At 51.9% G+C, this 26,875-nt stretch overlaps 2 protein-coding genes across 9 annotated transcripts in view; one reads left to right on the plus strand and one right to left on the minus strand.

The window, feature by feature from the left end:
• Positions 1 to 12,372, minus strand: part of KIFC3 (kinesin family member C3) — a 44,626-nt gene extending 32,254 nt beyond the window's left edge. For 4 of the 8 annotated variants that reach the window (XM_023210050.2, XM_023210048.2, XM_031934449.1 and 1 more), the window contains exons 1-3: positions 12,133 to 12,372; positions 7,834 to 8,044; positions 4,773 to 4,915 (exon numbers count right to left, since the gene is read on the minus strand). In XM_023210050.2, coding sequence (XP_023065818.1) covers positions 4,773 to 4,915; positions 7,834 to 8,005 — 315 coding nt within the window. In that variant the 5' untranslated portion in view covers positions 8,006 to 8,044; positions 12,133 to 12,372. Of the gene's footprint in view, positions 1 to 4,772; positions 4,916 to 7,468; positions 7,787 to 7,833; positions 8,045 to 12,132 lie in introns of those variants that run through there. The other 4 variants (XM_031934451.1, XM_023210051.2, XM_023210053.1 and 1 more) reach the window with 4 other exon arrangements.
• An 8,104-nt stretch (positions 12,373 to 20,476) lies between these two features.
• LOC111541462 lies at positions 20,477 to 25,872 on the plus strand. The gene is given in 7 exon segments (XM_023210402.2): positions 20,477 to 20,549; positions 23,067 to 23,114; positions 23,117 to 23,285; positions 24,818 to 24,863; positions 24,866 to 24,965; positions 24,968 to 25,040; positions 25,731 to 25,872. Coding segments are annotated over 7 exon segments (651 nt in total).
• The last annotated feature ends 1,003 nt before the right edge of the window (positions 25,873 to 26,875 follow it).

A 26,875-nucleotide genomic window follows, 5' to 3' on the forward strand; every position in this document is an offset into this window, starting at 1 on the left:
CACCACCATGACTAGCTGATTTTTGTATTTTTTGTGTAGAGATGGGGTTTTGCCATGTTTCCCAGGCTGGTCTCAAACTCCTGGGCTCAACTGATCCTCCTGCCTCAGCCTCCCAGGCTAACACAAGCATGGTGGCTCATGCTTGTAGTCCTAACATGCCCAGCACTTTTTTTTTCCCCCATATCAACAGAGGTTATCTTGGAAGAGAGATAGCAGACAATTTCTGTGTGTCTTTGTGACCTTTAAATTCAAAACAAAAAAAAAGTTACTCTTTTGAAAGTGCTCACTCTAAAAAATAAACACATAGTCTAGAGGCGGCAAGGCCTGTGTGTGAAGCCTGGTTCTTCCTCAGCTAAGCTGTGTGACGTTGGGCAAGTTACTTACCTTCTTGAAGCTGCGTTCTCCTCATTCTTAAAATAAAAATGGTAATAACAGGACCGCATTGAGCTTGTGTGAAGAGTAACAGACAATTGCAGCCAAGTCCCCAGAGGGCGCCCGGCACATAGTAAGAGCTTGATATGAGGTAAGTATTATCAGGACATGATTCCTGTAATCTTTACATTTTTTTACTTTGCCATTCAAAAAGCCAATACAGATAATTGAAAAGACAAGAAAAGTGACATCAGCAGGCTCCTTAGCCCAAAATGCACCCCCTCCTTCTCTCGACCCCGAGCTCCACTTGAGAAGGGCGGGTGGGGGACACATCTCTTATATTTAGGAATATTCGTGCTGGGCGCAGTGGCTCACACCTTTAATCCCAGCACTTTGAGAGGCTGAGGCGGGCGGATCACCTGAGGTCAGGAGTTCAAGACCAGCATGGCCAGCATGGCGAAACCCTGTCTCTACTAAAAATAGAAAAAAAACTAGCCGGGCGTAGTGGCAGGCACCTGTAATCGCAGATACTCGGGAAGCTGAGGCAGGAGAATCACTGAACCCAGGAGGTGGAGGTTGCAGTGAGCTGAGATTGCACCACTGCAATCTAGCCTGGGTGACAGCTCAAGACTGTGTCTCAAAAAGAAAATAGAAAATTCCCTCCGACTTAATTTTGTCCCCACCCTGTGACCAACTGCCACACCATCGCTAGCAGGCTTGTGATCCATGGCGGCAAGGACAGCAGCTGGAAGTTTCCATTTGCCAGCCAGGGCAAAGGTTACACTATTTCTGGCCCGTTGGCCAAGCCACAGGAAGGACAGACGGGGCCCTGGGGGGTTGGGAGTTTCTGCAGCGCCTCTGTGGGGTGCAGCTCAGGTTTTAACTGCTGGACAGAGCCTAGGGAGGGGGTGTCACTAAGGCCACCAGGTCGCCGCACTGTGCTTGGGACCCACCCTGGCCCCACATCTTCAATCCTGAAGCACCTACCGCATAATGGAGCTTTGTGGGGGCCCACCAGGATGTGAACGTGGAAGCTAGTTGCTGGTGCCAGCATCCCAGAGATCTTCAGCAGATCTGCTGACCCCAGGACTCAGCTGCAACCGCAACTCAGCACCCCATAATCAAAGCTCAAGAACAGAGCCACCACCCAACTCGAGGCTGTGGGTTTCTGACTGCCGCCTTCCAATTTAACTATGGATGGCTCAAGACAGAGCAAAGAGTGGGTCCTCGGGTTTCTTTAACTGTTCTCTCACCAGACCTGCTTTTCTAGCAGATTTGAACAGATAAAAGAAGAAGCTTTTGGTTCAGTTTTCAGATGAATCACATGAGAAGAGACAAGAAACACCTCGAAACACAAGACTGCCCCTGAAGCAACATCAACCCCTGCATCCATGTTCAGATCAGGGGCTGGGAAAACAAGCTACCCAGGCCTGGACATCCACAGGCACCAGGGAGGATATGTCCCCTTGAATGGTATGTGTTTTCCACACTCCATCCTGCCCACCATTTGTACACGTTCCTTCAAGGCTCTGTGAAAATGTGGCTTCCAGAAAGGGCAGAATCAGTGTGTGTGGACGGTCAGGAGAACGTGGGGGAGTGGTGGGCCCTCTAGTGGAATGGTTTTCTTGGTGGGTGGGCCTTAGCAGCACCCCCAGATGACTCTGGTGTCGATCTTCTGCCACAGCCTTCTTGGCCCCTGCCTGGTTTGCCTTCATCCCTTCATGATTATTTGGTCACTCTCTGGTGCCTCTGCTAGACCCTCTTGTTTCTTTCTGCACTGCACCTCTGACCCTAGCCCAGACTGGCACATTCTAAATAATCTGTTGAACGAATGCATTAATTAAGAATGGGCAGAGCTTGTACTGCCCTGAAAATACTCAAAGCTATTGCTGCATGAACACAGCACAGATATTTGTTTAAGGAGCTCACTGCAATCAGAAACAATACAGAGGATCTGTTATAAATAACGTATGATAAGTCCTGAAGTAGACTATTATGCAGCAGTGTAAAAGAGAGAGGTAGGGCTGGGCGTGATGGCTCACACCTGTAATCCCACCACTTTGGGAAGCCAAGGCAGAGCCCACAAGTTCAGGACCAGCCTGGGCAACATGATGAAACCTCCATCTCTACAAAAATTACAAAAATTAGCCGGGCATGGTGGCACATGCCTGAGTAGTCCCAGCTACTCAGGAAGGTGGCTGGAGGTTGCAGTGAGATTGTACCACTGAATTCCAGCCTGGGCAATAGAACCAGACCTTGCTCAAAAAAAAAAAAAAAAAAAAAAAAAAAAAAAAGGGTAGTTCTCTATATGTTGATGAGCATGAAGAGATTACGAGGAGTTACTTGAGGGAAAGAGCTAGTCACAGAATAACATGTAAAATAAATAATAAAAATCATATAAATATGCATTGAGCACTGTGGGTCATGCCTGTAATCCCAGAACCTTGGGAGGCCCAGGTGGGCAGATCACTTGAGGTCAGGAATTCGAGACCAGCCTGGCCAACATGGTGAAACTCCATCTCTACTAAAAATACAAAAATTAGCCAGGTGTGGTGGTGCATGCCTGTAGTCCCAGCTACTCGAGAGGCTGAGGCATAAGAATCACTTGAACCTGAGAGGTGAAGGTTGCAGTGGGCTGAGATAATGCCACTGCACTCCAACCTGGGCAATAGAGTGAGACTCTGTCTCAAAAAAAAAAAAAAAAAAAAAAAAAACCATATAAATATGGCTGAGTGGCTCACACCTGTAATCCCAGCACTTTGGGAGGCTGAGGTGGGCAGATCACTTGAGGTTAGGAGTTCATGACCAGCCTGGCCAACATGATGAAACCCTGTCTCTACTAAAAATACAAACATTAGCTGGGCATGGTGGTGCGCGCCTGTAATTTTAGCTACTCGCGAGGCTGAGACAGGAGAATCACTTGAATCCGAGAGGCAGAGGTTGCAGTGAGCTGAGATCATGCCATTGCACTCAAGAGCAAGACTCCGTCTCAAAAAAAAAAAAAAAAAAAAAAAGAGTTCAAGATCAGCTTGGCCAACATGGTGAAATGGTGAAACCTTATCTCTACTAAAAATACAAAAATTAGCCAGGTGTGGTGGTGCTACTCCAGCTACTCAGGAGGCTGAGGTAGGAGAATCACTTGAACCTAGGAGGCTGATGTTGCAGTCAAGATCACGCCACTGCACTCCAGCCTGGGCAACAGAGTGAATGAGACTCCATCTCAAAAATAAAAATCATGTAAATATAATTAAGTGGTTCGATATAGGAAAGATAAATAAATAAACACCAAATACTTAATAGTGGATTTCTCAAAGAGGACTATGAGAGGCAGTTTCTGGGCAATTGTATCTCTGCCCTGTTACAAGGCTAGTTGTGTTGAATGGTCAAATATGTGACCAGCAGCCAGTAACTTAACCTCTCTGAGCCTCCACATCCTCATCTATAAAGCTCAGATCAAATACTGTATCCTGAGACTGTTATGAATATCATGAGGACTGACATGAGATCTTTAATGCCTGGCACAAAGTCCATGTTTGATAAATAGCAGCTCTTACTACTATTATCATTATGTATTATTTCTATAGCCAAATATACTTATATATGTAAAGTTTATCTTTTTTTGTTGTTGTTTTTTTTTTTTTTTGAGACAGGGTCTAACTCTGCCACCCAGGCTGGAGTGCAGTGGTGCAATCACAGCTCACTGCAGCCTCAACCTCCTGGGCTCAAGCGATCCTCCCACTCCAGCCTCCTGAGTAGCTGGGACTATAGGAACCACCATGCCCAGCTAATTTTTTATTTTTCTTTTTACAGAGATGGGGTCTCACTATATTGTCCAGGCTGGTCATGAACTCGTGGGCTCAAGCGATCTTGCTACCTCAGCCTCCCAAAGTGGTGAGATTACAGGCCTGAGCCACTGCACCCAGCCTTACTTTGTCTTTTTAAAGTCACTTCATGATAACTACAAGGGAGAAGACCCCAAGTTTTAGTGAATCCCCCATCTAGCTTTGAATTTTCACTTCAAACAAGGAAATATTCCCAAGGAAATACAAGGAAATACTCACACAACCATGTTTGAGAATAACTAACTACCCTAAACCTGCCTGTTTTCCCAATACCTTCTCCAAGCTCTGCCCACCTCAGCTAAGGCCCCATGCTTCCCACTTTAACACCTCAGCCAGGGCATGGCTGAAAAGTTCCTGTCAGCTCCTGTGAGATTTCCCCTGTCTGACTTAATAAAGCAGGCTCACATGCAGAGGGGTCACGAGGGGCCTAGCAGAGAGGTGCGAGGCGGGTCCCTGGCTCTCCCCTGGTGCTTCCTACCCCCAGGAACCTGGCAGCAACCCAGTCACTGGAGCTCAGAGAGCCAAGGCACATGCAGCCTGGAAGGCCCCAGCGCTTACCTGTAGGGTCAGGTAGAGCCCGTGGGGGCTTCCGGGGCCAGCCCAGTCCACGCTAAGGGCTCGGCACTGAGCTAGGGCCGGGCGAGCTGCACTTCGGGCACTGGAGTCCTCGTCACCGCAGACTGGGGTATCTTTTCCACGCCCTGTCCCAGGACAGAGAGATAGGTGAGACACTCCGACAGCTGGCCGAAGACTGCTAGCCATGGACCACTGGCCAGGGCCGCAGCTGACCTCAGCTTTCACACACCCCTGGCTGGTCCAGATGAGGCCAGGAGGAGCTCACACACCCTTACACGCCTGCCCTGCACAGAGGGGAAGGCCTGGCTGGGGGCAGGGGCTACACTCCTTTCTTACCGAAAGCCGCCCCAAGATTCTCTTCTGGAGGGGGCCCAATACCCCACTGGAGGCTCCCCTACTCACAGTGGCTTTTGGGGCAGGCACCTGCTCAGCAGGGCAATGGAAGGAAGCCGATGCCAGCCAGCCTGCACGAAGCTTTGAGGACTCGCACAGGGGCTATGGCTTTATTACCCCGGCTGCCTCTAGGTGGCAATTTCTTCCCTGACTTCATTAAGACCAAATCCACACCTGGTGGCCCAGACTCCGTTGCTTCCCCAAGCATATTCAGAACCAGCTAACGTGCATCCCTTTGTGCCTCTGACACACTGCCTCCCTCACCCATGGGAGAGAGGGCGGGCTGTGGCAGCAATGCCCCAGCCACCCACCTCCACCTGCAGGGCTGAACAGGGTGGGATGGGGGCCAGCCTCACGAGTCATGAGGCACACTGCAGAGCCACTACCCTGGGGCGTAACAATATCCCAAGTGCCAGCCACTGGGCCAAGTGCTTTTCAAGCCTTACACACATTTTTTTTTCTTTTTCTTTCTTTTTTTTTTTTTTGAGACAGGGTCTCTCTCTGTTGCCCAGGCTGGAGTGCAGTGATGCGATCTTGGCTCACTGCAACCTCCGCCTCCCAAGTTCAAGCAATTCTTACACCTCAGCCTCCCGAATAGCTGGGACTACAGGCATGCACCACCAGCCCAACTAAGTTTTGTACTTTTAGTAGATATGGAGTTTCACCATGTTGGCCAGGCTGGTCTCGAACTCCTAACCTCAAGTGATCTGCCCGCCTTGGCTTCCCAAAGTGCCAAGGGATTACAGGCGTGAGCCACAGCACCCAGCCTTTACAGACCTTCTTGATCCTCAGTTTGCTTGTCAATAAAATGGGGACAACTTCACAGCCCTGTGGTGAGGATCAAATGGATGAGATACATGTGGTGCCCATGTAGTGCCAGGCACACAGAAAGGGCCCACAGTACAGGCCAATAAGACTACAGTTGCCATCAGCTCCTCACAACTCCCCAGGGAGGTGGGGGGCATTCTCCCAAACTGACAGGCAAAGAACCGGAAGCCCTGAAGGGTTAACAATGTGCCCAGGGTCACAGGAGCCAGGATTCAAATCTCATGTGCTAACCAATCCTCTGCCAGCCGACTCTCAGGGTGGCAATATGGGGGTTGGTTGGGGAGCTCAGAGGGGCCTGGGGCAGCTGAGCTGGCTGAGGTCCAGTGGCAGGCATGGTGCTTGCATTTCACACACAGGATTTCATCTGACCTTTATCTTAAATTTTTTAAGTGGATAAAAGTCTGTATGGTCATATAATCTTCATAATACCCAATTTTTTCCTTCAGGTTAGAAAGGTGAGATAACGCAATATTTCAAATACCTATATGCACACACACACACACACACACACACACAGACACACATGACTACAAGGCACTACATAAAATGTTCAGTGACTAGCTTGTGATTTTTATTTCCTTTTTGATATTTTTCTATGTGTTTTAAGTATTCGAAGGGAAAATGTTTTTGTTTTACCAGAAAAGCAATACTCATTCATATTACATTTGTAATCCTTACGACAACCTTATGGGGTACAGGCCATCCTCTGCCCCTTTCAGACAACTGGGCTACCTGGCCCAAAAGCCCAGGCTTTTCCCGAGGGCCCTGGGTCATCCCCAGCCTGGCTGTGCTGCTTGGGAGCAGCCAGCCCCAGACAACCATAGAAGCAGAGAGACCTCAGCAGGTATCAGTCCAGCTGCCACTGACAGCACAAATGTGGTGGGAAAGAGGGCTGAATAGGAGTTTGCTGTGTGCCCTCTCTGGGCCTCAGTTTCCCCTTCTGTGCACCAAGGGGCTTGGACCTAATGGCCCAGAGGGACTCTGCTAGCCCTCACAGGCTGGCAGTCTAGACTCTGTTCCTGTAAGTCACGAGGGACAGGGAGCAGACCCCTGAAGGCACGTTGCCTGGAGAGCTCTCTCACCCACACTACCAGGGCAACCTGCCCACGCCTCGGGAGAGGGTCACGGGCAGCTCCCTAGCCCCGTCAATCCAGTCCCTGCCCTGAATCAGAGAAGCCGCTCACTTCTTGACTTTCGCAGCACCGGGGGACGTGACCCAGAAAGGCGAGCTGGCACTGACAGCTCCCCAGGGAGACACTGGGGGCCAAGACTCTGGGACCCCTGCCCACCTGCTGTCAGGGTCTCTACAGAAACACCTGAAATGAGCACATGGCCCCCAAGTCCCGCCAGGCCACGTTCCGGAGCAGCCTCGGTCCACTCCCAACGCCATCCAGGGGCCAGCCCAGGCAGGATCAAGTGTCAGCGGCGCTTGGTGCCCGGGCAGCCACTTCACCTACCTTGTTTACCAGCCTGGGCAGAGACCGGAGTGAGCCCATACGCTTTTGGCCAAGGACGGCAGCCCGCAGAGCTCTGACCAGCTTGGCCAGAGGGAACGCAGCTGATCCCCCTGCTCTGTGCCCGACCTGTGTTAAAGTTTAACCCGGCTTCCAGGTCTCCTCTTTCCAGACAGGGGCGCAGGGAAAGAGCACCTGGCGAGACTGACGCTCCGGCTCCACGCCCGCCCGGCTCTGGGCTGTCGGTTACCCTGTAATTACCTGACAGCTCTGACTGGGCTTAGGAATCGGTGAGAAACCTCAGTCTCATCTCTGGTATCTGGAGGAAGGAAGGGAAATAAAGAGGCATTTTAAAAATGCGGACTCACCAGTTCTCAACCTCCCCGGGCCGGTGTGTGGGAAAGGGCGGGCGGCCGGGCTGGCTGGGGCTGGGGCGGGGCGAGCCATCCCCGGCTCGGGCTCCGGGGCCCGGCCCACTCTCCACAGGCCCCGCAGCGAGGGCGTGGCTCCCAGGTTCCACGTCCTGCGAGAGGGGACCATGGCCTGGGGCTCAGCAGCCTCCTCGGGGCACCGGGCAGCCTGCGGAGAGAACAAGGGGAGATGAGCTTGAAGATCACGGACCAGCACGACTGCACCTCGGGCAGAGCCAGTCATCTGGAAGGGTCTACGCCCCACCGGTCGCTGGTTACCCAGGGCAGCAGCTCCAACTGCACTGTTCCCCAAAGACCCCAGGGCTCGCAGGATGAAATGGGGCCTGTTTGTTGCCTTTTGGGGATATTTGTTTCCGAATATGGAGGCTCCAAAGTGGGAAAGGAGCATTTCAGCTGTGCCTGAGACCCCACACCTGAGCCCTTCCACGCTGAGCCTGGCAGCATGAGGACAAGCCAGGTCCTAGCCCCACACAGAGGAGGCACCGCGAGTCAGCAGCGTCTCAGTAAGTCTAATCCTTTTCCTCCAAGACATCTAATTTTCTAATTGCACTTAACCACATTCTTAACCCTTAGGCTTCAGGCTCCTCTGCCTAAGGTCTGTCAGCAAAGCAGTGAATGCTCTGAATATTAACATTTCACCGAGGAGGGACTCAAAAGGGCCCTGACTGTGGCCAGTGACAAGTGAAGTCTATATACAGCAAGTTCTCATTCATGTATTCGACTAGGCTGCGCTCTGTGCCTAGCATGTGGCAGGCACCGTATGGGTGTTGAGATACAAAGATTCATTCAGTCTTCATTTAATAATGCCTACTGGGTGCCAGGCGTCTGCCAGGGGTTCTTTTGGATCAGAAGAGATGAGGCCTGAAAGCTCCCGGTCAGAAGGGAGATAAACACTTCAAAAACCCTTAGTCTGAGCAGGCTGCTGGAGGTTGCAGGTGCGGGCCAGGCACCAGGTGGTATGGGGAATGGAGGCGGATGGGGAGCATTGGTCAGGGATAGAAAGCTTCAGTCAGGGATAGTTCCCTCATGAACTGAACAAATGAACAGAGCTCGGATACTCCCTGTACAAGTCTTTATTGAGCACCTACTTTGTGCAAAGCAACCTTGAGGGCATTTAAGGTGATCATGCTACAGTCCCAGACTCAGATAGTAATATCATTTACAGAAGAAGCGAAGTCAGCTCAGAGAGGCAACATAGGGTTTTAAGATTGAGATGGGGGTAACCGAAGGACTTCCTAGTGGAGCTTTCTGGGCTGTCAGCTACTCTCCCCATCCCTCACTGCAGTGGCCACTTCCTGCCAAGAAGTGAAGATAGCTATTTGAAGGGTGTCCACCTCCCCTGACCCACGATGGGTCCCACAGCTCACACACATTCATGTTTGCAGCCCCATTGCACCCAGCCTGCAGCTGCACCCACACTAAGCACTCTGGGATGGCTTGTGGGGTGAACGTTCTGAAATGAACACACACAAGCTTGAAATGAAGCCTGGAAGAGAGGTCAGGGCTGGACACAGACTCAGAGCTAAACAGGGCCACCAGTGCCACAGGTGAGGAGGCAATCATCAAAGCCTGAGCAAGAGGAGACAGCCATGTGATAACAGGGCTCACCGGGGGTGGAAAGCCGCAGAAAGAAGGTGAGAGAGGAACAGGAGCTCCAGGCAAGTACAGAGTTTTCAGAAGTGACTGAAGTGTAAGTGGGAAGGAGAGGTTGGTCAGTGCCCAGTGTACCATGCCACAGACGTGGAGGACTGGAAGCCCAGACAGGCAGAAAGCCTGAGCCTGTGGAGGGAGAAGGGCAGATGGCAAACTTGGGAGGGCTCAAAGAGTGGGGAGGGAGCTGGGGGAGGAAGAAGCCACTTCCTTCTCCTTGGGGGTGTTTGGCTGGGATGGGAAGGAGAGGATGTGGTGTCTAGAATAGGAGAGAGTTGAGCATGCTGGGGAGACAGAGGGACAGGAGTGACTAAAGCATTGAGAGGCAAAAAAAAAAAAAAAAAAAAAAAGTAAAGGGTGCAGGGGTTAGGGGCCTGAGGCTCTGGTGTCTGACGTTTGCAGAGCCCAACCCTGGAAGAATGCCAGGCACCTGGCGAGGGAGCCATGGTCTCTTCCTTCCTTGACTGAGAACAACTAGGAGGCTCCTGGGTACAGTCTTACTGGGAAGGGGATGGGAATGTGGGCCAAAGGACAGGGCAGAGGCTGATCTAAATACATGGGCCAGCTCCACTGAGGAAACTGAGATGGACCAGTGTGGCGTGGAAGAAACCAAGGGGAGCAGCCAAATGTCCTCTTCTCCAGGCTGCTTGGCACAGAGCTGGGCACACAACCAACCCTGCAGACCAGCTGTCCAATGGGCAAAGGAAGGAGCAAGACAGGTCCATCTGCATGCTTGGCTGCTGGGAAGGTGAGACGGTGCAGGGCATTGGAGGCTGACTCCACAGTGGACAGAGAAGACTTTCAGGGAGATCAGTTCCGTCTGAGGGGCAGGGACAGAAGGAGATAGCGTTTCTGTGGTTATCAGGAAGGGAAGTGGAAGAGGCGGCCAGGAAGATACCAGGAAGAAAGAGGAAGGGTGTGTGCTAGATCCTGAAGAGGAAAAAGCAGCTGAATTTAGCAGCCTGAGGGGGTGTGAAGGTCAAAAGTATCAAGGAATCTTAAGCCCAGGGTTCTGGGCCAGGACAGCAGTACTCTCTCTCTCTCATTTTACATGGGCATCTGAGATGAAACCTGGTGTCCAGGGACTTCTACCAACCTAGAATTCGTGGGGGAGGGCAGTGGGACTGGTTCAGAACCTGGCTCCACTGTTTACTAGATGTGTGACCTTGGGAGAATTACTTTGCCTCTCTGTACCTCATTATCTCCATCTGTAAAATGGGGAGAACTCCACCTTATAGGGTTGCTCTAAAGATTAGACAAGGCCAAGTGTTCAGAACAATACTGGCATAATACAAAGAGCTCCAAAATTTTATTTTTCAGTGACTTCACTCCAGTGGTGGGTGAATGCAGAGGGGCTGGCTGGGGAAGAAGGTCTCTGCCGCTCTGGGTTTAGACCAGGGCAGCAGAGCTGCAATACTCCCCCTGCCTTACATCAGGGACATTGCAAAGATTGGGGGGACAGGCTGGACAGCTGCCCAGAGACTGCAGCCGGCAGGGCTTGGTCCCCCTGGGAGAGCAGGCAGAAGGTCAAGGAAGTTGTATAGAGAATGCCATCTCCCTGCACACCATCATCTATCCTAGGCTTTCCAGGGCAACCCAGATTTCAAACCCTCTGCTCCCCAGTGCCCCTATGAACAACAGAACTCACCACCCTGTGCCCCTAAAGTCCATCACTGCAAATGCAGGGCCCCATTCTGAGGCTGCATTCCTAGCAAATGACTCTCCCTGGTGAAGGAGACGGCTACTTTAACAAGGGTGTGGGGAATACAGGTCTGGAAAAGAATGGGTGCTCACCCTGTCCAGGCAGAGGAAAAGCCGGGGAAGGGGAAAGGGCCAGGCGTGGCCACAACCCGCAATCTTGAAGCAGTGTTGGGCTATGGAGGTGGCGGGGGCGGGGGGTGGCAGTAAATGGTACTCCAGAATTTAAACACAGCTTCCTCTTTAATATCTCCCAGGACCAGGCCCTTCACTGCACCAGCCAGAGTTCTGCTCTGATTAGCAATGCGGGGCTTAAGGGGGTGGTCCTGGGATCGCCCTCCCTGCTGAGACCCTCACAACTGCTGCGGCTGTCATGGCCCGATTCCTCACCGCCCGGAGAGCGCCGGCCAAGGCCCTTCTTCCTAACCTCTGGGCTGGGGCACCCCGCCCCAGGCCCTGCCAGAGAAAAAGCGAACTCCCCAAGGGACGTGGTGGGAGGGACCCAACGGCAGCCTTCCAAGGAGCCCTGAGGGTGGGGGGGACCCCAAGAAGGGGAGGGGGCGGCGCCGATTGACACGCCGATCCCGGGTAGGGTCTGCGCTCTCCTCGTTCAATGAAATCCAAACGGGGTCCCGAAGCTGCTCGGATCCCGCGGGACACGCCGCCCCCGTGTCCAGCTCCCAGCAAGGTCCTCGACTCGGGCTGAACGGCGCTGGAGGGGACCTCGCAGGGCTGGGTCTCCCGGGTCTTTCCCTCCCCGCGCCCCCAGCGGCTCCGGGCAGAGGGGTCCCGAGGGCAGGGCCGGCCCGGACGCGGCTCCCCGAACGGCGGGCTGGGCGGAGCCCCAGCGCCCCGCCCGCACCCAGCCCGCCCGGGTCCCCCACTCACCGGCCTGGCGGAGGCAGAATCCCGGCGTCGCCGCAGCGCCCGGGGCTCGGCCTGGCCCGGCCCGCCGGCAGGAGGCAGCTCCACGCCGCCGCCTCCTCGGCCCGCCCGCTCGCGCCCCTCCCGCACACTTTCCACAGGAAATGATTAACTCGGGCCGCGGCGCGTTCCCATGGCAACCGGCTCCGACCCCGACGGGGGGGGCGGCGGCGCGCGCTCACACTCACGCGCACTGGCGCGCACGCGTCAGCCCGGGCGCGCCCCCGCAGGTCTCCCACCGGCACTCCCACTCCCACTCCCACTCCCACTCCTTCGCGGGGCCTCCCACTCGGGCTCTCCCGCCTCCCCGCGTCCCGCACTCGCACTGGCACACGTGCTCATGCGTTCTCTGAAGGCTCTCACAAAACATGCCTGCGCATGGGCTGGCTCACACGAGGCAGCCCACACAGCCCCACACCTGGTGAGCCATGCGTACTTCTGCACAGCCTCAAACCCGAGTGCAAAACTTCCACGCGAGTACTCACACATACACATCTCATGCGGGCTCTCATACCAGTACGTGTCTTCCCATCCCAACACACACACACATGCTTTTCTTACGAGACAGTACATGTACACCCCTTACCGTGTCCTTGCACACGCTGGCGCACATGCACTCACCCTGTTTTACAGCGCACACCCTCTCACTCGATCCACCACCTACTCGCTGGCCAGGCAGCCTTCCAGCCACAGCACTTCCTACCTCTGCACCCCCAGCCCCACCCCAACAAATGAATATCTTCCCAGCAAGGAAGCTGCCTGGGGTCTCTTAAGTTAAAACATTCCGTCAGGTTCCGGTGAAAACACACCAATGGTGCAGCAGTTCCCAGCCTGGCTGCAGAAGGCCCTGCTCCTGGGGGGCCTGTAGCCTCAGAAGAGGCCTGGGGGAGGCCAGGCCAGCCTGGAGAGACAGCTGACCCGGAGGAGCCACTCTGTTCTTTGTCTCCCAAACAGAGGCAGCATTTTATTCCAGAGCCAGCAGCAATATTCTCCCTCACCCTCCACACACACACCCCCCACACACCCCCGGGTGCGGAAGAGGAGAAAGCAAGTCACTCTGAAGCCAGCCTGTGCAGGCTGATGGTTCTGCAGATAATCCCAGGAGGGTGGGTACTCTGCCCCTTCCTGCTTGTCAGGGGATTGCCCAAGAAGATCAAGGAGAGGACTGGAGGGGGTCGGGCAGCTCCAGGTGGGTTGTATCTCCTACTGCTGCCCAGGCGCTGGGCTGCCAGTCAAGAATCTCGACCAGAGACGGAGCCAAGGGCCTGGGCCTCAGTTTGTTCTGGACACCAGAGCAGGACAGTCACAGTCCCCCAGCTGGAAGCAGCCTAGTGCATGCTTTATTTGCCAACTGAGATTCCTCAGTGAAGGCCTGATAGAGGGTGAATGTCACGCTCCTGGAATCATTCCCTAGAGAGTTAGATTTCCAGCTGAACACCACACCGAAGAACCCTTCCAATGGGAGAGAAAGCCTTATTTGGGGAGTTAAGATCTCTGAATTCCCCTGCCTGCCCTCCACACAGCAGTGATCCAGGGGACTGCCAGGGTGGATGAAGGCAAAATGTCTCTAGAATTCTGATTTAGTATCTAACTCCCTTGATTACAGTGAGTTGATGGGGGCGGGGGGAGGGCAGAATGTCTGTCTTTAAAGTCCTGGTTCAAAACTGGAGGTTTTTTCTTACTCAGGGATTCAGTACGTTGACATTAACTGTAGGTCCTTCCCACCAAAGCCAAAGCCAGATTTTTAAATTAATAATAACATTTATTGTTCTTTTGCTTTGATTACAAAAGTAATAGATGTTCATTGTAACCATATCCCACCCACTGGAGATAAATGCTGCCAACACTTAGAAATCTTTTTTTTTTTTTTTTCTGTGTACATAATAGATGCCATTATTGAAGCTAACACTGTGTCAGGCACGGCACTAAGCTCTTTATAAACAAAATCCCATTTAACCCTGAACACCCTATGAACACCAGTACCGTCATATTCCCATGTTTCAGGAAAGGAAAGTGAGCCTCAGAAAGTCTGTTCACAAATGCAGTGTGTGATAGAGCTATGAGTACAGTAGGTACTCACACAGTACTATCAGATGCATATGGGTATAACAACTTACTAAGATCAAAGCACCAGCGAAGGAAAAAGAAAATTGAAGTGTAAGGAGGTTGTATTTTTGGAATTCTAGCAAAACTCTGATTTGAAATGTAAAAACTACTTGTTTCATCGTTGTTGCATTTTTGAGACAAGATCTTGATCTGTTGCCCAGGCTGGAGTGCAGCAATGCAATCATAGCTCACTATAGCCTCAAACTCCCAGGATCAAGTGATCCTCCCACCTTAGCCTCCTGAGTAGCTGGGACTACAGGCACACATCACTGTACCTAGCTAAATTTTTTTCTTTTTTTTTTAGTAGAGACGGGGGTGTCTCACTACGTTGCCCAGGCTGGTCTCGAACTCCTGGGCTCAAGGGATCCTTCTACCTCGGCTTTCCAAAGTCCTGGGATTACATATGTGAAGATGTGAATCACTGTGCCTGACTCAATTTTTTTTTTTTTTTTTTTTTTGAGACGGAGTCTCGCTCTGTCATCCAAGCTACAGTGCAGTGGGATTACAGGCACAAACCACCACACCCAGCTAATATTTTGTATTTTTGGTAGAGACAGGGTTTCACCATGTTGGCCAGGCTGGTCTCAAACTGCTGACCTCAAGTGATCCACCCACCTTGGCCTCCCAAAGTGTTGGGATTGAAGGCGTGAGCCACCGTACCCGGCATGACTCAATTTTTTTAAAAAAACATATTGTCTGGAGTCGGGGTCTAGCTCTGTCGCCCTGGCTGGTCTCAGAATCTTAGCCTCAAGCGATCATCCTGCTTCAGCCTCCCAAAGTGCTGGGATTATTTGCATGAGCCACCATACTATGCCCATCCCGGTTGTTGGAATTTAAGAATGTACAATGTCACCAGGAACTACATACCGACTCCAAGGTCATTTCTAACCCAGAAACTTCGCTGATGATTTACATAGGAGGCTGCCAACTTTCCTGGCCGCAGGGAAGGTGGAAATTTTGCTGAAACCTGGCCATCCCAACACTGAAGTCCTAAACCCTTGAGGGAGGACTCTTAACCTCCTGCCTCAGCCTTAACCCTTCCTGCCTACCTCTGGCAGAGGCACAGCTGTCTCAGGGAAGGCCAGACAAAACACAGTGTCCAGAACACTGTAATTCCATGCCCACATCCACCCCATCCCCAGGCAGGGGCTAGCAGCGCCATCTTTGTGTTCAGACAAGATCAGGTGCATTCACGGTGGTACGCCCATAGACTTTTTTGTTGTTGTTGTTTGAAACAGAGTCTCTACTCTGTCGCCCAGGCTGGAGTGCAGTGGCGCAATCTCAGCTCACTGAAATCTCTGCCTCCTGGGTTCAAGCGATTCTCCTGCCTCAGCCTCCTGAGTGGCTGGGATTACAGGCATGCGCCACCACGCTCGGCTAATTTTTGTATTTTTAGTAGAGACAGGGTTTTGCCATGTTGGCCCGGCTGATCTTGAACTCCTGACCTCAGGTGATCTGCCTGCCTCAGCCTCCCAAAGTGCTTGGATTACAAGCGTGAACCACCACACCTGGCCCGTCTTTGTGTTCAAAGGGCCCGAAACCCCTTACTGCTCAGGTATTCGTCAGAGAAGTGGCCAAGAGCCTGAGAGTTCTGCTCCCCAAAAGAAAGGAAAGAAGGGGAGTGAAAAGCCAGATTGTGTTTAATCTGATTCTCATAGCAACCCAGAGTAAAGCACAGATAAGATTTACATGATTTTCCCACTTTAAATGATTTAACCTGAGATCAAGTCTTCTCCGAGCCTTTGCAAATGTCCTCGCTGCCTGGAAAGCCCCTCTCCTTCACCCCATTCTCATCTGCCTCCACTAACCCTTCCCTGGTCGATTCCATACCTGCTTGTCCCTCCTTCAAGCTTAGAGGTCACCTTCCTTGACCCGCCCAGGCACCAGCAGGTGGGCTCAACCCACCCCCTGCAGCATCCCTGACCCTGGATCATGATGGCATTCCTGTCTATACCATCTGCTCCTTCAGGACAGGATCCTTTCCTGACTTGATCACAGGGAAAGCCTCAGCTGACCCCAGCTCAGGGCCTGGTATCACAGACATGCTCATTGAATAAAATCCATAGATCCTGTAGAATTCAGAAGGGAAGAACAGGTGCATGAAATGTACCCAAACAGACTTTCTTCCCATGTAAAGTAATGATAATTTCTACCAAAAGGAAGTAAGAGAAGGCTCCTTAACAATTATTTCCATGTGGTCAGGAAGGAGTGCCCTGCAGCTGTGAAGTGTGTCCTCTCATGCTTCTGGGTAACAGAACATTTATTGAAGTTGGAGAAACTCATTCTGGAGTGAGCCGCATATTAAGTAATCCTGACCCAATTAGCTGCTTTTTTGAATCCACATCTTCCAATCTTCCAATACCTCTGAAATCATTCATCATGAGCATCTCAGAAAGAACTGCGGAGGAGGCTGGATGCGGTGTCTCATGCCTGTAATCCCAGCACTTTGGGAGGCTGAGGCGGGCGATCACCTGAGGTCAGGAGTTCTAGACCAGCCTGGCCAACATGGCGAAAACCCATCTCTATTAAAAATACAAAAATTACCCGGATGTGCTGGCGGGTGCCTGTAATCCCAGCTACTCAGGAGGCTGAGGCAGGAGAATTGCTTGAACCCAGGAGGTGGAGGTTGCAGTGAGCAAAGATCATGCCACTACACCCAGCCTGGGCAACAGAGCAAGACTCTGTCAAACACACACACACACACACACACACACACACACACACAACCCTGTGGAGGAGCTCTTGGAGGCGAAGAGCATGGCCCTGCACCCAGCCCCACAAGCATGAATTTGGTTTCCAGCTTTGCATGTCACCAACTGCAGGTCTTGGGCACGTGACTCAACCTGAGCACCTCAGGGGGTCTGGCACAAGGCTCACAGCTGCAAGCTCTCCGGAAGCCAGCCTCCTCAGTGCGCATGGAGAGGTGGTGGTCTTGGATGACCCTTGACTGGACTGTAAATTCCTCTCATCCTTGTCTGCTCTAGACCCAGCTCAGCAGGCGTAGGTGTTCAAGTGATATTTAAACAAATGGTACTTTTCTCACTCTTTTATCTCCCTCTTGCCTTCCTGCTCCCTGTGTCCCTTCCTTTCTAGAAACTGTATTAACAGGGGAAAACAGTTCTCCCATTTTCAGAGAACCAAGGCAATCTTTCCCCCAAGAAAACCACCTTGCAGGCCAGGCACGATGGCTCATGAGACAGGAGGATTGCTTGAGGCCAGGAGTTCTAGACCAGCCTGAGCAATATATTGAGACCCTGTCTCTACAAAACAACTAGCCAGGCGTGGTGGCACCAGCCTGTGGTCCCAGCTACTCGGGAGGCTGAGGTGGGAGGATGGCTTGGGCCCAGGAGTTTGAGGCTGCAGTGAGCTATGATCATGTCACTGTACTCCAGCCTGGGCAACAGAGCAAGATCCTGTCTCAAAAAAAGAAAGAAAGAAAGAGAGAGAGAGGGAGGGAGGGAAAAAAAAAAAAACCTTCTAAGGGGACTAGAAAATAAAAAGAAAACCACCTTGCTTTAAAATATCCAAATGGTGGCTGCCTTTCTGCATTGGCCAAAATGACTGAACTCGACAGTACTCCCCTAACTCTCAGTTTAGGGGAACCTAAAACCTCTTTATGACTCAAGGAAGAATTTGGCGGAGATTCCCTCCCTCTTAGCACTCCAAGGCTAAAAGCAAACCGAGGCTTTGTGGGTTTTTTCCCCCTTTATCATTTCCTGTAGTCTAAAAAAAATGAGAGGAATGCAAACATTGAGGAGATAATGGACGTAAGCACCAGGTAATAAAAAGATTTAGCAATAACCGCCCTGAGAGTAGCACGGGCCAAATAAGCCCCGCCCCAGGCCCGCCTCCCAGCCCGAGGATCCTGTCACCATCCTCCAGAAGCCTCCGGGCTCCTCCTCACTAAGTGGTCTGCCGCTTTCCTCCTTGCTCCTAAATTGTTCTAGCTCCGGATTTTAAGCCAGCACATGCGTTATTAACATCATTCCCATTTTTCCCCACTTCCTCATTCACTTCTCCCCACCTGCTGCAAATTCTAGGTGGCAGTTTTTGGTTTTGAACTTAAATTTTTTTTTCTGGACAAATCTAATAGAAATCAAGAGAGAGAGGGAAAACACAAAAACCACCCTTCACTTATTGTCATTGGTCCAGATTTTTCCTTCCAGTATCTGACCATGAGCTGATGTCATTTCTGTGTTAAGGAGATGACAGTATAGAGGAGTGGCTAAAGGTGGTTCTGGGGCCAGGTAGGCCTGGGTTTGAGCTCAGTCACTGGCTCAGTCACTTCCTCTGTGCCTCAGTTTCCTCCTGTGAAAATGAGAGTAGGGCTACCGTCTAACCCATTGAGTTATGGTGAGATGTAAATTAGAGCAAGCACATAGCACCCTCAGCCCAGCATCTGGCACACAATTGGCGTTTCTGCAAACACAAGCTGCAGTTATAGTGGGAGGCAAAGACTGGATAGAATTTTTTACTCTGCCTTTTCTTACTTTGAATCATGTAAGTGCTGGGCATGGTAGCTCACGCCTGTGGCCCAGCTTCTTGGAAGGCAGAGGTGGGAGAATCACTTAAGCCCAGGAGTTTGAGGTCAGCCTGGGCAACATAGCAAGACCCCCATCTCTAAAGTTTTTAAAAATTATTATAATAAGCATTTTCCATGTCACTTTTTCCTCCTCAGGCCTGCATTTTTCTGAAGTACAGACGTCATAGGATAAGGCCAAGGTTACATTCAGAATGGAGGTTCCAGTGTCTGGGGCACACCTAGCATTCAATAAAAATGGCTGAGAAGTATTTTTATTTATTCACTTATTTAGATTTGGGGTCTCGCTCTCTCACCCAGGCTGGAGTGAGGTGGCATAATCAGAGCTCACTGCAGCCTTAAACTCCTGAGCTGTAGCGATCCTCCCACCTCAGCCTCCCGTGTACTGGAACTACAGCTGTGAGCCACTGCACCCAGCAAAAAACTGTTTTAAATGGCTACATAATATTCCACTAAAAGCCTGTGCCCTGACTGAGCTGGCCATTCCATAGGGTCTGATATTTGAGTAGCTCCCATTTTTGTCACTTTTATAAACAGCATTGCTGTCACCATTGCCACCCACATAGCCCGTTCATTCCCTGGTGTGGGGAGGGAAGGAGGAAGAGAGGTTGTCAATTTCATAAAAAATCTTTCTGAATAAAGAGTCTGAGCATTTTTTTTTCACTTTCTAAACATGTTGCCAGATTGCCCCTCAGAAGGCCTGTACCAAATTTACACTGTTGGCAGCATTTTTTGACGAGAACTACTCTTCACGCTAATTTACAGTTTTTCTCTTGGATCTGGAATTCTCACCCTGGCTGGTTCTCCTGGGAGGCATGAGGCATATATAAAGATATCTGAGCAATGGCTGTCACCAGAGGGGCGTATCTGGTTCTTCTGCCAGGTGCTCAGGCTGGGAGTGTTTCTGTCTGCTGGGCCAGGACAGGTGGGTCTGAGAGCACTGTCTCAGTGCTCCCAATCCCTGCCTGCTCTTAAGCCCCCAGAGATCTTCCAAGGCGTCCTGGAATGCCTCGGTACCCTGAGGTTCAACACTCTGGCCCATCCTAGACAGATGAGTCTCATCAGGTGCCACCACCATGATTCCTGCTCTCACACCCTGGCACTTCATTGGGGCTCCTCTGCAATAAGTCAATCAGCTACTGCTGGGGAAAAAATTTTTTTTCTCCTGGGTAGGGAGATGGGGACAGGGGCCATAAGGGAAGCCACATGCTCCTGGAAAGCCATAGCCACAGCCCCTGACCACATGCTGAACTCTTAGCACCACTGCTGCTGCTGCCTTTAAACTGTAGCATTGCTTTGCTGAGGTTCTATGACGCACAGCCTCTCCCCTAGCTCTGGTCCTCCTCCGGGGGTGGCCCTTGTTTGCAAACAGCAACAGGAAGTTTTGACGCTGCTAATTAACCAGACTCCAACAGCTCTCGGTGCTTAGTCATCGCCACTAGTGTCAACCTCCCGCCTGCCCTGCCGACACCACCAGCTTCCAGGTGACCGAGAGGAAGCAGCAAGCATCCTGTGGTTCCAGTGGCTTCCATCTGCCACCTTCTAGGGGAGGGGAGGGACAAACTTCCATCCACCCCAGACAACCAGAATGTACAGGATCCTGAATGCCAAGATGGGAATTTAATCTAATTAAACTTCAGCAATGGGCTGAGGGACAGCTTCATGCCAGGCACAGGGAAAAATTCTTTACACACAGGATTGCCTTTGCTTTCATTCAATCCCCGCAACATGTGTGGTAGGTGTTATTATTCCCATTGTACAGATGGAGATACTGAGGCCAGTGGGAGGCCCATGGATGTGTAGGGGCTGCTATGGGAAGGCAGCTTGGAGTGCCGGAGATGGTGGGTACTGCCAGCAGGAGCTGCGTCCTCTACGCATGATGTGACCTTGGTCAGATTTCCTCCCTGTTCTGGGTTTCATGCCCCTCCCCGGGTAAATGAGGACTGGTGACCTTCTCAGGGCTACAGCCACGAGGAAGTGAGTGGGCCAGCTGGATGGCCCACTCTGGGATTCTGCTTGCTGAAAACCTGATCCAAGGGCAGGACCATCCCACCTCAGCCACCTAGGGCTGGCTTCACTGTTCACAGTTGCGTCACCAAGGAACTCCACGGAAAGAAAATAATCGAGTGGTTGCCAGGACCTGGGAGGTGGGAGGGAGAATGAGGAGTGACTATGAATGGGGCTTCTTTGGGGCGTGATAAAATGTCCTAAAGTTAGATTATGGTGACAGTTGTACAACTCTGTGAATACACTAAAAACAATTGGATTGTACACTTTAAACAGGTGAATGTTATGGTATGATAATTATATCTCAATAAAGCTGTTTAAGAGAGAAAGGAGGAAGGAGGGAAGGAAGACAGGACAGAGAGAGACCTACTCAGAGGTCAGGCCAAGCGCGATGGCTCACGCCTGTAATCCCAGCAGTTTAGGAGGCAGAGCAGGGAGGATCACTTGAGGTCAGGAGTTTGAGACCAGCCTGGGCAACATGGCAAGACTCCATTTCTACAAAAACATTTAAAAATTAGCTGGGCATGGTGGTGCGTACCTATGGTCCCACCTACTTAGAAGACTGTGGTGTGGGGCCAAGCGGAGTGACTCACGCCTGTAATCCCACCACTTTGGGCGGCTGAGGCAGATGGATCATTTAAAGTCAGCAGTTCAAGACCAGCCTGGCCAACATGGTGAAACCCTGTCTCTACTAAAAATACAAAAATTAACCGGGCATGGTGGCACACGCTTCTAAACCCAGCTACTTAGGAGGCTGTGGAGAATCAGTTGAACCTGGGAGTTATAGGTTGCAGTGAGCCGAGATTGTGATTATGCCACTGCACTCTAGCCTGGGTGACAGTGAGACTCCATCTCAAAAAAAAAAAAAAAATAAAGATTGAGGCCAGAGAATCACTTGAGCCCAGGAGTTCAAGGCTGTAGTGAGCTATGATCACACCACTGCAGTGCAGCCTAGGTGACAGAGCGAGACCCCATCTCTCAAAAAAAAAAAAAAAAAAAAAGAAGTCAGGCCAGAGCTGCCTTTGAGATTTGCCTTCTGGAATAGGGCCCTCAGCATCCAGCCCCTCTCCAATCATCCCCTTCTAAGCAGCCTCACTCCAGAGCCCAGGAAAGGTGTGTGTGAAGACACCCAGCGGCAGGCGGTGGCCCCAGCTGCTGACGGAAGGTGATGCGGCCCTGGCCTCTGGTGCTTGCTCTCCTCAGAGAGGAAAGAACCATGAATCAAAGGGCAGGTGTGTGTGGACCTGGAGGAATGCGGGGAGGGTGGCAAGAAAACTGCTGGAGGCGGAGCGGGAGAGACCCCGTGAGTCAGGGTGAGGTGAGGTGTTGCTCAGACAGGGAGGGCCTGGAAACAAAGCCTGGACTGGAAGCACCGAAACACCGGGCTGGCCAGGGCGTTCTCAGTTGCTTAGAAACATCTTAACACTCCAGAAAGTATAAGTAAGGAATACCTGCTGCTCGTGAGACGCCCCCACCAACTGGTCCGGCCATGTCTGCTTGCCCAACAGGTAACCCCAGCCTAGACCTAATGCTGAGCCAGGGGCACAGGTGCAAGGGATCCATCATGAGGGCTAAACTGGCCAATAAGAGGCTGGAGCTCATTCCACTTGTACTGTTTGGGCAACTTACTGTTAAAAAAGGAGAACCTGGCCGGGCGCAGTGGCTCACACCTGTAATCCCAACATTTTGGGAGACTGAAGCTAGTGGAGCACCTGAGGTCAGGAGTTTGGGACCAGCCTGCTCAACATGGCGAAAGCCCATCTCTACTAAAAATACAAAAATTAGTCAGGCGTAGTGGTGCATGCCTGTGATCCTAGCTGCTCGGGAGGCTGAGGCAGGAGAATCGCTTGAACCCGGGAGGCGGAGGTTGCAGTGAGCCAAGGTTGCACCACTACACTCCAGCCTGGACAACAAAGCAAGGCTTTGTCTCAAAATAAAAAAATAAATAAATTAAAAAAAAAAAGGAAAAGGAGAACTCAGAGGATCTTGGAGGCACAGTGTCCCTGTCTAAATCTCCAGATAACCCAGAAAGCACGCGCTGCCCCCACGCCACTCCACCCCCTCCACGCCTCCCTGTCCTATGCTCTTCACGCCCACCTCCTGGGGCAAATGGCACCGGATGCCCCTGTCTTAAGTGAACAAATGGAGACTCTAACCACCTTCTGAGAATCCCAGCCCTGGGGTCAAACCTGCATGCCTGCTGAGTACCTGCATGACAATAATTAGGATTTCCTATGCTCTGAAGCAAACCTCCCACCTGGCATCCTGCATGTGTCCAGGAACTCCCTGCACCCGGCACTAATCACGCAGGTGGGCTTGGCATCCTCACAGCCTCTGCAGCACATGCCTTCAGCAGGAAGAGACCTGGGGACTTGGGAGACTCAAGGCATCTCCAGAGTCACAGCCTGAAGACGGAACCCCATGCTCTCCTGGACATAAAAGCCACACAGTCCCTGGTAGACAGGTAGGCAGAGGTGAAGGGATTTACCCTGGCACTGGGTTGGAGCTGTGCAGTCACCCCTGCCTATTCTTCCTGTACATCCCGCTACTGTCCCCCTGCTATAGATTTGACTGGGGCAGGCTGGCTGCAGAGTCCAGGTCTTGAACCGCTGCACCACACTGCCTCTCAAGGGCACAGTCAGTGGGGTCCTTGTCACTGTGGGCCATTCCTCAGTATGCATTCAGAGCTCTTCACCATCTGCCTGCAGCCGCTGTGCCTGGCCTTTTCTCCCACTGACCCCCCAAGGCACCCTCTTTCTGGTCCTTGAGTTTTCCATATGCTCCGCCCCCACGCCCACATCTCCACCTGCAGCTGTTTACCTGTGAGACTCAATGAAAGGACCACCTCCTCCGTAGGGACTCCTGATACCTAGTCAGAAGTCCCCTAGGACCACCTCCCCTTCCCTTAGCTCACCTAGCACTGGATTCACAACTGTGAGGGACTGTCAGTCTCCTACATTAGATTGGAGGTCCCTGATTCAGACTCCCATGCTGTGTGACTTAGGGTAAGGCCCTTAACCTCTCTGAGCCTCAGTTTCCTCATTAACAGGTAATATTTATTGAGCACATACTATGTGCCAGGTACTATATGCTACTATCCCATTTAATCCTTACAGCACCTATGAGGCAGGTACTATAATTATCCCATGTTACAGATGAAGAAACTGTCACTGTCATTAGGACTACCACCATTGTTGTCATTCTTTTTTTTTTTTTTTTGGAGACAGATGCTCTGTCACTCAGGCTGGAGTGCAATGGTGCGATCTCAGCTCACTGCAACCTCTGCCTCCCAGATTCAAGCAGTTCCTCTGCCTCAGTCTCCCAAGTAGCTGGGACTACAGGCATACACCAACACACCCAAGTGTTTGTATTTTAGTAGAGATGGGGTTTTACCATGTTGCCCAGGCTGGTCTTGAACTCCTGAGCTCAAGCAATCCACCCACCTTGGCCTCCCAAAATGCTAGGATTACAGGTGTGAGCCACCGTGCCTGGCCTATTATTGTCCTTTTTTTATCCACTACAAAACCTAGTACACAGCAGATACTCAAACTCAGCAAAATTCAAGTATGGCTAGAACTGGAACCAGCCTTGGATAGGAAGGAGTTTCAGAAACAAAGTTCTGCACATGCTCTAGAACCCGCAGGCCTGGCCCTGTCCTGGCTGGATTGATACCATCTTTGGAGGCTGATGCTGGCAGTCTGTTGTGGCTGGGGACTTGGAGTGGCCTCCTTTCACTTCTCACAGCAGCCCTGCCTCTCTCCACAGAAACAGACTCTGCCCAAACCAGTCCTGCAATGCACAGAGCCCGGTGGCAAACAAGCCACCTGGATAAATGGTGCCCAAGGCTGTGGGGGTCCTGGGAGGCTGACTGGAGGCAGAATTGTGCTCATTTGTAACCAGAGTAGCTCCGGGTTACTTCTGTTAGCTCAAGGTCACAGGTACATCTCTGTGCTTCAAGATCCACACCGCACCCCCCAACCGCCACATGTTTTCTAGGATCTGCTCCAAGCATTTTCCAAAGCCCCAGGGGCTGCTTACAAGACTCTCTGCCCATCACCCCCAACCTGGCTGAGCTGGGACCACGTCGGCGCCTGGCCTGACTCTTCTACCAGGATGCCCTCCAAGACCAACACTGATGCCTGAGTCCCCTCACCGGGGAGACTGGGGGTGCCCCTACGCGGCTGCTGCACCTGATGTTGGAAACGGAGGCTCCAAAAATGTAAGCAAAGTGGGTATTCCTGCTAAACACTCCACTCGGGGCCTGGGGGAAGGGGAGCAAATGTCTGTCCTGCCCCCTGCCAACTCCACCCAGCCATGGCTTGTCCCATGGCCAAGTTGCCTGAGTCCGTGGGATCAGCAAGTTCTTCTGAGTCACTACACATACCCCCAAACACCCCCAGACTCCTTTCCTGCCACTCCCCCACCTCAGGCACACATGCAGTGCTTGGCACCTGGGTTAAGTCTGTGCCCTGTGGCGAGTGCTGCCCGGAGACCCCGGTGTCCATTCGAGGATGAACTTGGCTGGGTCATCCCTGCTACAAACAGGTTTTTACATTCTTGAACTTCACCTGGGGTGAGGGTTTTCAGAAGTCTTGTCCCTTTTCCTCCTGAGGCCTCCTTGGTCCTGATGTTAATGAGTGGCCATCCACGTACCCACAGAAAGGGATGTGGTCAAATCCTCTTACCAGCGGCTCTGAACCATTTGACCTGCTACCTGAGATGCTGGGGAGAGGAAAGGAGAGGGTGCTGTCACTTCTAAAAGTTCATCAAGTTCTCACAACATCTCCATTCACAGGTGAGAAAACTGAGGCCTGAAAAGTGTCAACCCAAAAGACACTCCTTGCCTCAAGCGCAGAAGGCTGAGGAAGTAGGGAAGCGCGGTGGGATCTGTCTTCCCGTGTGTCTTCAGGATCCCGGGGCCTGCCCCTCCTGGCTTCCTCTTGAGGAAGGCCTCAGAAGACCCACCTTTGGTCGCAGGACAGAAGCTGGGCCGAGAGGCAAGGGTTTTGGCCTCCACAGGGGAAACTCTGGGCTCAGAGCTGCCGAAGTGACTCACGGGCCCTGCTGGGAAGCAGCTGACGTTCCTTGTCTGCGCCTTACAAAACCACAATGGGCTGCGAGTGACAGCCAGCTGCTCTGAGTGGCGGAGGAATGTTGTTGCCCGACAGGTTCCTGAGGCATCTGCTGAGCTGTGCTCCAGAAACCAGCCCTGGGCAGCTGCCACACCAAGCAGCCTCCACCCCTCCCCACAACCAGGACTCGTAGAAGGCACCCCCACCAACCTCAACAGAACCCTCCCCTCAGGGATCCGTGGAAGTCAGCCACTGCCAGAAGGACAGCCACCCATTGCGGGCAGGAGCTCATGGGAAACCATGACCAGGGAACCCATCCCTCCCCACCCCCAGCAAGACTTGAGGCCAGGGAGGTTAGAAGGGTCTCCCTATGACCAAATCTGTGGCCGTCACAACCGACCTTGAACCATAATACTAAGAATGAGAACAATAATAATCACAGCTAACCCTTCACACTCACTACATGCCAGGCACCATGGCATGGAGCGCTTTTTCTGGATTATCACATGCATTCATTTCCTGGGGCTGCTGTAGCAAACTGCAACAAACTGCATGACTTAAAACAACAGAAACGTATTCTCTTGGCCAGGCGCAGTGGCTTACACCTGTAATCCCAGCACTTTGGGAGGCCGAGGCGGGCAGATCACCTGAGGTCAAGAGTTTGAGAGCAGCCTGGCCAACATGGCGAAACCCTGTCTCTACTAAAAATGTAAAAATTAGCCGGGTGTAGGGGTAGGAGCCTGTAATCCCAGCTACTCAGCAGGCTGAGGCAGGAGAATTGCTTGAACCTGGGAGGTAGAGGTTGCAATAAACTGAGATCACACCACTGCACTACAGCCTGGGTGACAGAGAGAGACTCCATCTCAAAAAATAGAAAATAAAATAAAAATAAAAAAGAAGAATGAAAAGTAAAAGAAAAAGGACTGTATCCTTTTACAGCTCTAGAGGCCAGAAATCCAAACTCAAGGTGTTAGCGGGGCCA

The sequence above is a fragment of the Piliocolobus tephrosceles genome, chromosome 17 (assembly GCF_002776525.5).
Source record: "Piliocolobus tephrosceles isolate RC106 chromosome 17, ASM277652v3, whole genome shotgun sequence".
Taxonomy (NCBI): domain Eukaryota; kingdom Metazoa; phylum Chordata; class Mammalia; order Primates; family Cercopithecidae; genus Piliocolobus; species Piliocolobus tephrosceles.